This window comes from Microplitis mediator, chromosome 5, assembly GCF_029852145.1.
Source record: "Microplitis mediator isolate UGA2020A chromosome 5, iyMicMedi2.1, whole genome shotgun sequence".
NCBI classification, from domain to species: Eukaryota; Metazoa; Arthropoda; class Insecta; order Hymenoptera; family Braconidae; genus Microplitis; species Microplitis mediator.
In genome coordinates, this window is record NC_079973.1 from 22,337,937 (window position 1) to 22,352,750 (window position 14,814).

The 14,814-nt window shown below is 33.8% G+C and overlaps 1 protein-coding gene across 3 annotated transcripts in view; it reads right to left on the reverse strand.

Moving 5' to 3' along the window:
- LOC130668653 (uncharacterized) overlaps positions 1-14,814 on the reverse strand; it is a 39,947-nt gene that overhangs the window by 3,326 nt on the left and 21,807 nt on the right. Inside the window, exons 1-6 of one of the 3 annotated variants that reach the window (XM_057471038.1) lie at positions 9,517-10,694; positions 8,347-8,792; positions 7,835-8,095; positions 7,520-7,646; positions 7,199-7,374; positions 6,429-6,782 (exon numbers count right to left, since the gene is read on the reverse strand). In XM_057471038.1, the coding sequence (XP_057327021.1) occupies positions 6,429-6,782; positions 7,199-7,374; positions 7,520-7,646; positions 7,835-8,095; positions 8,347-8,792; positions 9,517-9,709 (1,557 nt within the window). In that variant the 5' untranslated portion in view covers positions 9,710-10,694. Of the gene's footprint in view, positions 1-6,428; positions 6,783-7,198; positions 7,375-7,519; positions 7,647-7,834; positions 8,096-8,346; positions 8,793-9,516; positions 10,695-14,701; positions 14,793-14,814 lie in introns of those variants that run through there. The other 2 variants (XM_057471039.1, XM_057471040.1) reach the window with 2 other exon arrangements.

The following is a 14,814-nucleotide window of genomic DNA, read 5'->3' on the forward strand; positions in this document are numbered from 1 at the left end:
TAATAATTACCGAATTAGGATCAGACATATTAGTGACAGGGTATCCAATATTTTGTGCAATCCAGTAGTAATCATTAGGCAAAATAATTTCTTTAGCCGACGGATGACCACGTGTAATTGGGACATTACTTCTTAAATTATTAGAGGAGGCAGGATGGAACGGAAACATGGAAACAGGAATGTATCCATCGGGTATCAACTGACGGGGAAAATATTTTCAAAATAATTATAGTAAACAATATATATATTTTTTTTAATGATTGATATTATTTATATATATTATATATAAACGTTTATTTTGATATTTTGTCACAATTATATCGTTGACTGTGTAGTAGTAAAACAAACAGTAATGACATAGTGACGTAGATTTTTTCATATTTTTATAATTAATTTATTTATTATCTTAACTTTCGATAATTATTTCTGTTATTTGGACTCGTAAGTTTTAATTATTTTTCCTTGAGACACTAAACTAGGCTGTATTATTTTGAATATCTATATTCAATAATTAAATAGTTTCTTTTGTTACATATATACTTTTTTTAAATTGTGGGAGCAACGATGACATTTTTATTCCTTTTATTTTATAAATTTGTTTTTTAATTTATTTTTTAAATTTGTGGCACCAAAAAATTTCATTTTATTTTAAGTAAACATTCGATTGTGCTTATTGACAATTGAATTTATTATTTATTTATTATAAGGGCATTCTCAGACAGTGCCCCCACTTTTTTTAAATTTTCAATGACTCAACTGTCATAAGCGTTTCAAAATTTTATCAATTAATCAAAAAAATTAAAACATTTCGTCGAGATATAGAATTAAAAAAAAAAATTACTTACAGCTGATATCAACTGGAAGTTAAACGAAATTTATTTGAATAAATTTTAGTCTACAAAATTTGAAAATTTGAATCATAAAATTGACGAAGATTTTACTGAAATTTATTTATCAATTTTCGTTTAACTCCAAATTGAAATCAACTGTACGTAAATAACTTTTTTTTAATTAATCGATGAAACTTTGATACGCTTATGACATTTGAGTCAATGAAAATTAAAAAAAAGTGGGGACACTGTCTAAGAATGGCCTTAAAAATAATTGCCAACAAAAATTTTATTAATTATTGTTATTATTTTTTCTAATCTATGGAAGATCTCTTGATAGCCGCTCAAAATTTCCAATCAATCCTTGCTCCAAATCAGACACTGGACGGATTTGGAGGAAGGTTATCCTCTCATTTTATTATTATTATTTACTTTAACTTTAATTATTTATTCATTCATTTATCTATATGTATAATTAATGCGTCATGCGCCTTTTATAAATTCATTGGATAGATCGTGTAATTAGGATTTAATTAACAATAATAATAAATGATAAGAGAAATATATTTATTATAACGACCGGTAAAAATAATTTGTTAAAATAACTCACAACGAAAGTAACTTAAATTTTTATTAATTGGTTGGTTGTAATTATTTTGAATTTAATATCAAATTTGAAAAAAATTAAACAGCACCAATTTGTTCTGATACTTTTTTTATCGGAGGAATAATAATTCTTTTATGTATATGTATATTTAATGCTGGGACACCTCAGGTAGTCCATTAGCTCCACCTTTATTCTTAATAAAAGCCATTAATTGTTAATTTTATCTTTATGATTATTAAGCAGATTTATTAATTTGCAAATCGAAATGTTTTACTATTTTTAAATTCGGTTCTAATTTTGTGTTTGTAAATATTTTTAATCGTTCACACGAGGCTACGTATTGTAAGATAAATTTTTTTGAGTAAAAAAAAACTTTTTTTTTTTAATTAAGTTGTAGATTTGTAAAAATTTTGATTATGAGTTTTATATTTGAGTTACTTATTAATTTACGATCGAAAAACATCACGTATCACAATTATATATATTTTTTGTAAAACCGCGACTGATATGATATTTAATATATTGGGTAATTTTATTTTTATATATTTGTATTAATATTTTTTTTATCAATGATTGGATACAGACTATACAATTATTCATTCATTTCTTTACTTAAATTCGTAAAAGCTCGACTTTATTTTAAATCTGGAATAGAAATTTTTTTTCTACGGTCGTTGATTGATATTGAGCTTTTATAATTATTATGTTGCAATTATGATTTAATTACTTAATCAAGAATTAAAAGAAAAGTTTTATTTTTCAAAAAATTACTCAATTTTTCGAAGGCTGTAACTTTGGTTAAAATTATTGCATCGTATCGCAATTTTAGGAAATTTTTTTAAAATGATACTAAAATTAGACGTCTAATTTTTGATAAATTAAATAAAGAAAAAAAATTATTAGTTATTTTTTAATTTCCAAATGGAGACTCAATTCATTTTTTGAAACTTAAACATAACTTAAAAATTTTTTTCCTGAGTTTCTTAAAATTTGTTTTTTTTATTATAAAGCCCCGAGTCGAAATTTAAATCCTAGATTGAACGTACAAGACGTTGAAAGCGTAAATTCAACTTTTGAAAACGTAAATAGTCGTAAAACGTATTTTAGACGTAGTTGATGTACGGAAACGTAAATAAGACTTGCGTGATCGTATATACAACCTTTTAAAACGTTAAATAAAAAAATTAAACTATGTCGGAAACATTTAATTGCCAAAAGACATGTCTAGCAGCTAGAAGACAAGAAATAAAATTTCTTAGCAGCCGTAGAAAAATATTTTGGGCCTTGCAGGAGATAACTCTACTGATGCCCAGTTTCTCGAGCTTTTTTGGGTCTTACGGACTACCGAGAAGCTTGTAGACAAAAATGTTCCTGATATAGTTTAATTGTTTTATTGCCAGTCTTGAAAGGTTGTATCTACAATTTACGATTACGCAAGTCTTATTTACGTTTTCGAACGTCAACTACGTCTAAAATACGTTTTACGACTATTTACATCTTCAAAGGTTGAATTTATGTTTTCAACGTCTTGTACGTTCAATCTACGATTTAAATTTCGACTCGGGGCAATAGCCTAAAAATAAAATTACAAATTTTTCTTAAATTAACTGAAAATATTTTAGAATAAAAATACAAAGCTGATATTTATTTTTTCAAATTCTGATACGACAATTAAAATCAAAGTTACAGTTTTTAAAACTTTGTCTATTTTTTTTTTAAATAAATAACTACTGCTATAAAACATAAATAAATTATTTAAAAACTTCATTCGTAGATATAAAAAAAAATATTTCACGTGCCCTCGTGTCAATCGATAAAATTGCCAATAAGAGTAAATCCATCAATTATTTTATTATTTTAATAAATATATATATTAAAAATTTTAAATTTTATTTATTGATTTATAAATGGTGAAGCGACAGACGTAAATAAAAAAGTTGGTCCCATTATAAGTAGACGATGGGTTATTGAACGTAAATGGTTATACAGAATTGAAATCAATATTTTATAATGATACTCTACATCTAAAGTAGGTAAAATTGATTTTTTTTACCCTCTCACCTTCCGCTCTCTATGCACGTAACATTTCGCTAATATTATATATTCACTCTAAAATTTTCTTCGTCTGTTCTGCTAATTTATATATATATATATATATATATAGAGACTTATATTCATAAGTATACTTATAATTATATTTTTTTATCACATATTTAATTCTTTGATAATAAATATTAGTTAAACTTATTAACAATAATAAATTGTTAACATATTTATTTATATATAATATGATGCTCCGAATTTAATATTTTTGATTATTTTATTGAACCAGACTCATGCTGTCTTTTTAATTAATTAATCATAATATAACACCAAGGAATTTCTCATGTCAAGTTTTGTTTCCTCCGTTAATTTTTTTTCTCTAATTTATTTGTTTTTCTCAGATAATTAATTTTATTGGTCGTTAGTTAATGGATCCAATTTTATTCGATATGCTTTTCTATAAATTACCTCATAATTTTGGCAATTTTTTTTCCTTAAGGTCAAAGACCTGGTACCCAATCAGGTAACCAGCACCCAGACACTCATGTATTTGTATATATATATATATTTACTAAATGTGACTAAATATACATTAGGGTACTTCTGTTTGAAACGGACATTTTTTTTGTTCCCCATCGAAAATCTTCTACATGTAAAAATAAAAATTCAGTACAATTTTGAGCTCTTAATATAAATTTTCAAAACTGGAACAACGTATTGAATAAAACTCAGCTCCATATTAAAGTTTCTTATTGATTCAAATTTTTATCCGAAAATTTCGATATTTATCTAAAATTCTGAATTTTAAATACTTGAAGTTCATATAAATTTCAAATATTGATTTCCAAGATTCGACTTATGTGAACTTTTTAGTAGAAAACTGAATTCCCTTCTTTCTTAAAAGTCAACTGTTTGAAAGTTAACAACAAAAAACCAGCAATCTCACAGGAAATCAGACTTGCAAGGCTTCCACGTGGACTGTACTTGAAAGTATCGCTAAGCACGTGCAGGCTTTTTCAAAGAGCACACAGTTCTTTTCAGATAAAACTTTGAACCAATGAGAATACATTAATATGGGGCTGAGTTTTATTCAATAAAAATAAAAAAATCGACTTACATGCTTTTAGCATAGGAAAACTTCAGCACGTTGTTCCAGTTCTTAAAATTTATATCAAGAGCTCAAAATCGTACTGAATTTTTATTTCTACATGTATAAGATTTTTGATGGGGAACAAAAAGAAATGTTCTCTTCAAACAGAGCACCCTAATATCTATATTTAGTCACACGTAGTAAATATATATATACAAATACACGAGTGTCTGGGTCCTGGTTACCTGATTGGGTACTAGGTCTTACCTTACGTGTTATTTATAATTTATCGTGATATTTTTTTATGTTATGGTTAATAAAAGATCACATATAATAGACATCACTTGACAGAGAAACCCAATGGCTCTAATTTCATTTATTATTCAATTAAATATCCACTTTATTTATAGATATCGTAATTGATCTATCTAATTCATTTACTTACATATAGATTCATATATTTATATATATATATATTTAGATTGCTGCTCGAAAATAATATATTTGTATATATTTTCAACATCAGCAATTTGTTTTATTTGGTTTATATACTTTTTTTTTTTTAAATATTTAAAAATTAATCAGGCGCGATGAAAAAGTCATTACTCAGAATAACTAGCATCTAAAGACAAATATTAATAGTGATAATTGATATTTCAAAACTTTTTTCACGTTCTTTGATTTATTGAATAACTATATGTTATTTATGTATAGATTTCAGTAACTAAAATCAAGTGTAATCACCAAACGAACGACAGACATTTTATTTTTAAAAAACAATGATAATTTATTTATTTTTTCGTTAATTACTTTTTGTTCTAAACATTTTTTTTTTTCATATATATTTTTTTTCACCTTAACTATCGTTAATACTTAGTTATATATCCAGTCCATCGAAAGGCACAATTTTGATAACCAATTTTACTATAACGAAATTTTATTTTTTTCTAACACTCACAACCTCGTATCGAGTTCAAAAAGTCACTAAAAATCCCGAGTTAATTTTAAAATAAATAAAAATCAGCCTTTTACTTAAAAAATATTGAAAGGCTTTTTCTATTTGAAAAAAAAAATAAAAGTTGATAAATATCTTTGGTGAAAGCTCCGAGTCAAAGCTCTACAGCCGAGATAAAAAGCTTCGATAATCTATTTTTCGTTAACTGGCAGAATAGAATTTTAAAAAAAATAAAAATCTTTTATTTTCATTCCTACTTTCCAATGAAAAATATAAAATAAAAGTCTTTAAATAAAATTATATTTAATATAAGTTTTGTCTGTCTCACATAAACTTTCAACGAAACATATATTTATATATATATATATATATATTTCCTTGTATCACCTAATTGGAATCGAGTTCACATGATATAACTCACAGTTCCGTGTCTAGAAAGACAGTATTTTATATATATTTTATTATTTCTTAGTTTTATGTTAGCATGAGAAGTCTAGGATACATAAGACAACTCATATATCAATGTCAATAAAATGCAATATGCATAAATTTTATACTACATCTCTTACCATATTATTATTATTATTATTATCTTCAACGCCACCATAGCCGTATTAATAATAATAATTTAACAAATGACAATTAAATTTGGCTACCTACAGCACTGACGTAGGGACTGTGCCACCTGGGCATAGTCGTTCTGACACTGTCATAGTGGCTCGTCATCGTCGATAGACTGGACAAGCTGTTAACATTATCCGTTGACGCATTATCAAGATCGTCATTCGCAATAACGTCATCTGATGGGTTCGATAACGACTCAAGATCAATTGAATCAACTCGTGATGACTGACTGTTGATGTCTGATGACGTATCGTTACTAAAATTACGATTCCTACTTACTCCGTTACTATTACCAGGAACAATTCCAGATCCACTGCTGCTACAAATACTCCCGTCGCTGACGTTATTGTCGGGGACCACCATGTCTGCGAAATTATGAGTTCTTGAGAATCTCCCGATCTCTGTTGAACCAAATGCTTGAGGGAAACCCGGCAGACGTTGGTTACTTTGAGTTCTTGGTTGGGGTTCAACGTTCTTCTGATACTCTTTGGTAGTTTCTTCTTTTTTCGGCGGTTGCGTTTCTCTAACTCGCTCGGGTTCGCGAGGAGACGTCACTAAGTTGGCTATCGGCGGCTCGGCAGAAGTCGACGGTTGTTCCCACCTCGGTGCGTCTTCGATGCATTTTTCAGTTTCCTGATAATTTTTTAAATTCATTATCTTATTTCCTCGCTGATTTTTTATTTTATTTATTAAATTATTTCGTTTTTTTTTTCGATAGACAAAAAGTTTACATGAAAATTGACTAGACTTCAAAGGTCGCTACAAGGAAAAGAGTTTAAACTTTAAATAAAAAAGTTTTATAATTAGCTTAAGAAATCTTGATGTTTATCTTGTTAAAAATTAATGCTGCTGCTCAACAATAAATTAGTTGATAGACTTTTTTTTTATTAAATGTTAAACTTTGTAACTGCAATTTTCCATGCTACTTTTTTTTATCTTTGACGTATAAAAAATTTAAGCTCGAAACTTTATATTAAATTTAACTTAAATAGTAAAATTTAAATTATTTAGTCTCACATAAAAAAAGAGTAAGTAAATTAAGTAATTACTTGGTAATTATTTTGGCTATAACTAGGCTGCAATCGGTGACTAGTCTCTATTCTATTAGTCATATAATTCATCGGCATTTCATCAGGATATCCAGCACTGTGTCGTTCTTGTTGGTTTTGAACGAAGACCACGTGCCTCGGGCTGCGAACCATCTGGTTCTGAGTAGCCATAGGATCTGCAAAGGAATTAAAAAACAATAATTAAAATAAAGCAATCAAAGTGGAAACCTCCTAAGATCAATAAATCAATGAGTAAATAATCAAGTAAAGTATGGAGGCTTGATATTCTACAGTTAATAATAAATTTAAAAAATATCTCACACAATGGAAGTCCGAAATATTGTTGATTCCAGGGTCCATGATTTTGTGGATTGATATTCTGTATAGGATGACGACTTGTCATTCTAGTCAGTGGTATCCTGGGATGATGATGAGCAGCAGCAGCATTCTGTTGAATTTCGTTAAGTAAAACATAAATAAATAGTTGAGCGAGTGACGTATTATTGTTATTGTAGATGAGTGAGTGAGTGAGCGAGCGAAAAGTGCAGAGTGAGTGAGTGAAGAAGCAGAAAGAGGATTAGTAATACATAATGATGTCAATGGAATCGATATATTCGCATTTTTAGTGGCACTCACTTGGTAAGGATGCCACTTCTGGGCATCGGAGAATTCCCCGATACCGCTAACGTTGCCGCCACCACCACGATAATCGTTGCTCTCGAGGCCACCGACACTCGTGCCGCTAGCCGCTTGCGTGGGCGCTCCGTGAACAGTAAAATCACCGGGGTAACTCGACGCCGCCGCGGCGGAGGCTGCGGAAAAAGCACCGGCGCACTTGGCTCGCTTTCTCAAAACCTCTTCGCTCTTATCGAACGTTCGCTGGTGGGCCTGCATGACCTGGAATCGATAATCTAATATTAAACCTCCTATAACGTTCAAACGGAATCGCACTGATAACGGGCTATATATATTTACTAGATAAAACTACTGGCTTTTTTTTTTATCAACGCAACAATTTTTTTCAAATAAAATATTTTCGATTTTTAAAATTCGATTGCAACGAAAAAATTTAATTTCCAGTCGAAAAAAAAAGTTTTAACTGAGAAAAAAAAAGTATTGATTAATTGTAATGAGTAAATAAAACTGACCCGATGCGAGTGTATTGGGTGATTAGCAGGTGGCGTGTGACCGACCGGGAACCAGGGGTTGATGATCCTGCTGTCGTAACCTGAAGTTGAAGGCAACGAAGAGCTGGTGGCTGCAGGTGCCGGTGACGCATAAGACGTTGGATGACTTAGAAAATTACCCGTCCTAATCTCACCGCCGTCACTGGCTCTTCCTCCCGCGCTTCCACTTCTACTTCCCCCTCTCCCCCCTGTTCCTGCTGGTGTTCCTCCTCTTCCTCCAGCTCCTGGACCTCCACGTTCTCCAGCAATGTTTTCAACATTTCCATTAGTACTATTTGCACCAGTTGCCGAGGCATCGCCGTTCGTCGCCGTAACTGTACTCTGAAGAATAGATTGCCGCGACAATTCACGACACTGCTCACGCATCGCTTTTCGAATTCTTGCCTCCTTTGGATTGTACACGTAGTCTGTAAAATATTATTCAACAAATCGATCATTACTTATATCTATACTACACTACTCTACTTTTTATTTCTTTAACACTAAACAATTATCCGACAAAATTAATATTAATCATTATCACTGTCAACAAAATCGATAAAAAAGTAATTACATACAAATATATATATATATATTTTTTTTTTATTAACAATTAAAATTTTCCATGACTTTGTATTAAAAGATATTGATTTTAGAATTATTATTTATCGTTAACTCCTTCATCAATACAATAACTAAATATATTGTATTAAATAAATATATATATATAGCGACAATAATGTAGATATAATTTAAAACTATTTAAACATTTGCCGGACTTCTGGATTTCATAGGATATATGATACATAAAATAATAATATAACAATTAAATTATGTCCACACTGTAAAATAGTGATCGATAGATTAAGTAAACGTTAACAAAGTAGCAAAGTACACATAACTATACTGCGATTTAAATGCAAGTGCCCTGAGGTGTTGTCTATACCTCTGTCTGTCTGTCTTTTACCGACTTTATCTACTTACTAATAACTTACTATTTAGTACCAGAGCTTTAACTATCGCACATGTATAGGCACCAAGTGCTTGAGAAGTATAAAGTTTTAAGTAGAAAGACCAAGTAAAACAAACATAAGTAAGGAGTTGTTATGCGAATATATAATATATGCTATTGATAATGTTGTGTAGTACTACCTGTCGGATAGGCAGCCTGGAGTCTGGCGTATCGGGCATTAGCTTCGATCGAATCGGAAATCGGAGCTGTGGCATAGGCCGTCGACGTTGTCGCGTACCCGTTCATGTTCATGTTGTCATAACAAAAATGCTGTTGCTGATAAAAATGACCGTGTCCAGGGTGATACGGTTGCACGTAATTACAACAATCCATCTTTCTTGTATTACAACAACAAACTTTATCTTCAATTATTATTTATTTTTATAATAAACCTTAAACTTGCTCTTGGTATTTCTTTGTTATTGTTTTGTTTTATCTGTTGTTTATTATTATTGTTGTTCGTTAACACAGGAAGTGCGTATACAGTTTCCAACGTCCGTATCCGTGAACACTTTTTATCAATGGAAGATACGAGGAAATTGGCCACTGTACGATATTATTATTATTATTTATTATCTTTGTTTGTTTTTAATATCCTGTTTAAATAATTTAAAATTATTATCACGTTTTCTGGTGTTACAACACGCGGGTAAGACTTGTTGTTACCGGCATTTTATTAAATTAACCCGCCAAAACTAAATAATAACAGTTATTGTTGTTGTTTTTGATGTAATAATTATTGTTTTTATTGCAGTGTTAATTATTTTATGATGATAATGATTATTATTATTATTATTGTTATTATTTGTACTAATAATGTTTTTAAAAATAGGCGGCATTATTTTCCAACGGATCATTATCACACTTAGATGTTTAGATGTGAATTGGCGCTCAACGCCTGACAGATTGACGCGAGAGCGAGTGGTGGATTCTCTTCAACTAGGCAGTAGGAGTCTTCGAGGCATCGATCTCCCTCTACTCCAATCCCTCAGAGCTGGCTGCGTGGTATTCTCGCCTGCCAACCAGCCAGCCACCAGCCAGATGCTGTAGCCGCGTTGCGCGAGGTCAACGGTGGCGGGATCAACGACGTCGCGTTGCTTGTGTCCAAAGGATTAACCCCGTCGTCACGAGAGTTCCGTGTGAACAACCCGCACACGAGGTGCTACAGCCAACCGAGACCAAGATCACCAACAGTAAGACCAAGACCAAGCAAAAATAAATTATATCCAAGGATGTCGGCACACACACGCGCGGAGTCACTTAAATCCAAATTCCCGCGACAGAAGGTCTATATATTTTGTCGCAGACGTGGAATGTCATTGGCTGGAATCAATCCGTTAAAGATCTGCTTTATTTCTCAATCGCTGTTTTTACTTGATATGTCTTTTTCCCTTCTCTTCTTCTTCCTCTCTATTACAACAACAACAACAACAACAACAACAACACACTGCACATGTGGAACGATAACCGCTGAGGTGTTCAGTAGTCTAATTTAGTCATCACACATACAGAATATTTCTAGTATGTAATTTACTTGTGTCATTTTTTTATAAATTTTTATTCATTCGCGATATCCCGTTTTATTTATTTATTCATTTTATATACAAATCACACTGGTCGTTTATTTTGATGTAATCTTTGACCTCGTCTACAATTCAAACTCGTCGTGGTAACGTACTCGTGGTTATTGTTATTGTTGTGTTGCTCTGGTCGCAGCGATGGTGGTGGTACAGCTAATACTGAGTGATGTGAGGCAATGTGCGATGTGTGATATAGGCGATCAATGTCGAAGCCTCGGCCAGCGATAACTGAACATTGAGATCGACATTCCCATCTTGTCTCTCATCAGTGTGTGATGTAGTGTACGGTGGGATGGTGGTCAACGACACCTTCTCTCCACCGCGACCGCAAAATAATTCGGGTTTGACGTCCTGGCAAGTCGACAGTCTCTCGCTTGAACGGTCACCGCTGGCGATAATGATGATGATGATGTCGCCGTCGATATAGATGATGACAACGACGATGACAACAAGCTACTGGTACTGATGTTGCTGTTGCTGTGATAACAACGCCCACTACCTTCGTCTCCGTCGTGGCGCGACAACGACCAAGACAACCAGGAGGACATTGGTAGTTTTCCTGACATTTCGCTGGCTTCTCTCTCTCCACTACTCTTACACTCTGCTGCCCGCAGCCCGCCACGTTACTCTCCTCTGCTCTACCAGTTCTACCTCTACCTCGCCAATGTCTAACCGTCGCGACGCATGCACGCCGCTACTGACGATGACGCGCCAGATCCCCTCACTTACTCCCTCACTCTTTCACTCTATTCTATTCCTATATTTATATGCATGTAGAACTCTCTGCTTGTCTCTCTTATTCTGTCCCGCTACTCGGACTATCTCCGGTAGTATAATACATGTGTAGTTCTATACTTGTTTAGCTTTAACATCCATTATTGTATACACACCTCTTTCTTGCTCGATCGACAGCACTGTCACGAGTAGACTACTATACTGGCTTAGAACCATACGGGGCATACTGCCCGGCCAGTGTCAGCAGACACTCTCTCACTTGCAGTGACGACGATGCGTTGTCGCCGTTGGTACACCGCGTGTACTCTATATCTATTTATTTATCTGTATATATATATGCATATGCAATTGTATACATATCACCGAGTGCATATATGAGAATGCTACTGTAGTCTATGCGCTTTTGCATCGGCGCGAGAGAGAAGTCAAGACAGATCGAATGGCAAGCTACACTAGGCGCCGTCGCGCTTTACTTCTTGTTCGATGAAACTTTCCATCTCTCTTTCTCTCCGTCTGTCTCTCACTTTTCGCATCGCACCACACGTATATTAGCCTAGCACCCAATAATATATTCACCGGCCCTTACTTCACCTATCCCCGGTCATCTATCCAGCTATCTATATCTATATCTATATACATGTGTTATATTGCTCTACCGATCGCTCATCGTCCCTGATATCATGTATATTTACAGCTACTGGCTATACTGGCTCTGTTGGTTCATATATAATAATCCCTAGCAGCTCTTTCGGGCTGATCTTCATATTAATCCATCATTCGAGGAGACAGTTACCGTTGTGTGCAAGTCAATCATCTATAATATCTACCGTAATGCTATAATATAAGTACACAATAATTTAATTTAAAATTCTTTAGTACTCTTGCTTAGATTTTTAGTACACATTAGTAAGGTATATATATATGTGTGACTTAGATGAATATAAGATAGACAGTATATAGGCTCAGTAGGTGTAAAATCCATCTGTAAAACAACACCTGGAGGTATTGTGGATATTAGTGCAGTGATGGAAAGCAACGTGTTCCCACCGCGCTCGCGCTTTATCGTGCCCGCCACATCGAGCGCCTGGCCCTGTTATATATGGTGTAGCTGGTAGTTGTCGGTCAGAGGAGCGAGCAGGAGAATTACTGAGTGAGAAGAGAGAAGTAGCATGACCGTAGTCGCGTCGCAATCAATACCTCTGGTCCCCGACCCCCGTCACTCACCCGACAACCTCTGCCTCTCTGCGAGAGAGAATATTTCCCCTCTTGTTGCCTCATTTTTATTTAGCTTTTTTTATTTTCTTTCTATCCCGCACTTGCCAGCAAGCCGCCAATCTCCTCGAGAACGGCCCCTACTCTTGCATTTTCATTCTCATTCTCATTCTCTTCCATGCCATTTTCCTTGTATCCTCTCTACTATTTTGTATACGGCCCTCGAAAAACCTTGCACGACACACTCTTCGTCACCACTTTACTTCTTTACACCCGCCTGAGTTATACTCACAGTACTTTGGTACTGGTGTGCTGGTTCTTTTAGCCTCCATCTACGCCCTCCCGCTAACTTCTGCTTGTTCACTGGAGCCGTGCACGTACTATACATGCTCACTACCGTGGATGTACTCCCTCGGCGTTCGATCTCGTCTATTCTTATACCCGCCACCGCAAAATGTACAGAGAAAAGAGGAAGAAAACTAAACGACGACGGCAACAGTCTGCCGTCAACCTTTTCATCCCTTATATATAAAGAGAGAGAGAGAGAGAGAAAGAGAAGGGGGAGATATATCTCAAAATACTTTTTTACTTGGTGACGGGCCAGCACATCAATTGCTTGTAAACTACCCCAGAAAATTGCCTTATTTATTTATCAATTGATAAAATTTATACTGATACTTGAATGGAATTACTTTCAATTAGTGAGTTTTTATATTTTTGTTAAGCTTTGTCCTTTTGGCGAAATTTATTAACGTGATGAGTATTTCAATTGAGAGTTTGATGAGTTTGGGGAGGCGACTGCGACGAGGAATGAGGCCGTGACATTGCTTAACGGTGGAACAACGGCAGGACTATTAAAAGCACGTCACAGTGGGTACAGAGTTTGGGGATAAATAAATCGATCGGTCCCTTTAACTCGATTTACACCACCGCGGATGGGTGTGTGTGTATGTGTAAAGGGTAAAGGGTTTCAAAAGGTTTTCGCGCGCAAGTGGGGAAACAGCCTGGCGACCCTAAAGTGTCGGTTGTGTGTCGATAAACCCTCTTTTGCTCTTTTACTCTCAATCGTATAGTAGTCTTTGTCTCGCTTGTACATTAGTGAGTCTTGTATGTCTCATCGCCGCCTTGATCGGTGATCCGCGAGGGATTTTCCTCTAATGACAATGGAGACAGTGCTATCCACACCACTGATATGAGGGGCTCAGTTTCACGCAGACTCATGTTTTTTCACACGTGATTATCCCAGAATAAATTTAAACTTAACTTTTATTTTTATTTTTTATCCTTTTACTTTTGCTGACTGTCTATATGTATGTCTATCGGTTGGAATGAGTCCAAACGTTTTTTACGATAAACCGCTATCGCGGTATGCTACGGCGGTATTCGGTATAGATCATGAATAAGATTTAAAGATATAGTTTGATGTTATTGTAGTTTTCATTGAGCTTTTGAAAGAGCAACCGCGTTTTATTCCTCTTCATGTCCCTATCGATTTTTTCGCCGCGCGCACGTTTCAAAATACATATATACATATATATTGCTGGTACAGATAACGCATGACTCGGAATCTAGGCACGGCTCCGGCTTGTCGAACGACCCAATTGTCCTCTGATACACCTCCATTGGCTATTCTGCTCTTTAGTCTTTATCTATACTTTAAGCACAGAAGTTCTTCAATAACCGTAAAAAGCTTTTTTCTTTTTTTTACGAAATATTTAACGTAATTTAACTCCATTTTACTATCACTCTTACCCATAAATAATATTTTAAAATTAAGTATTAATAAGAAAACTCTTACCAGGATATTTTCTTTTATGCTCCGCGTCAACTTGACGTGCTAGAGAAAAATACTTTTCCTTAGCATCTTTTTCCATATTTTTCCACAGCACCCCCAACCTGAATACAAAGGAT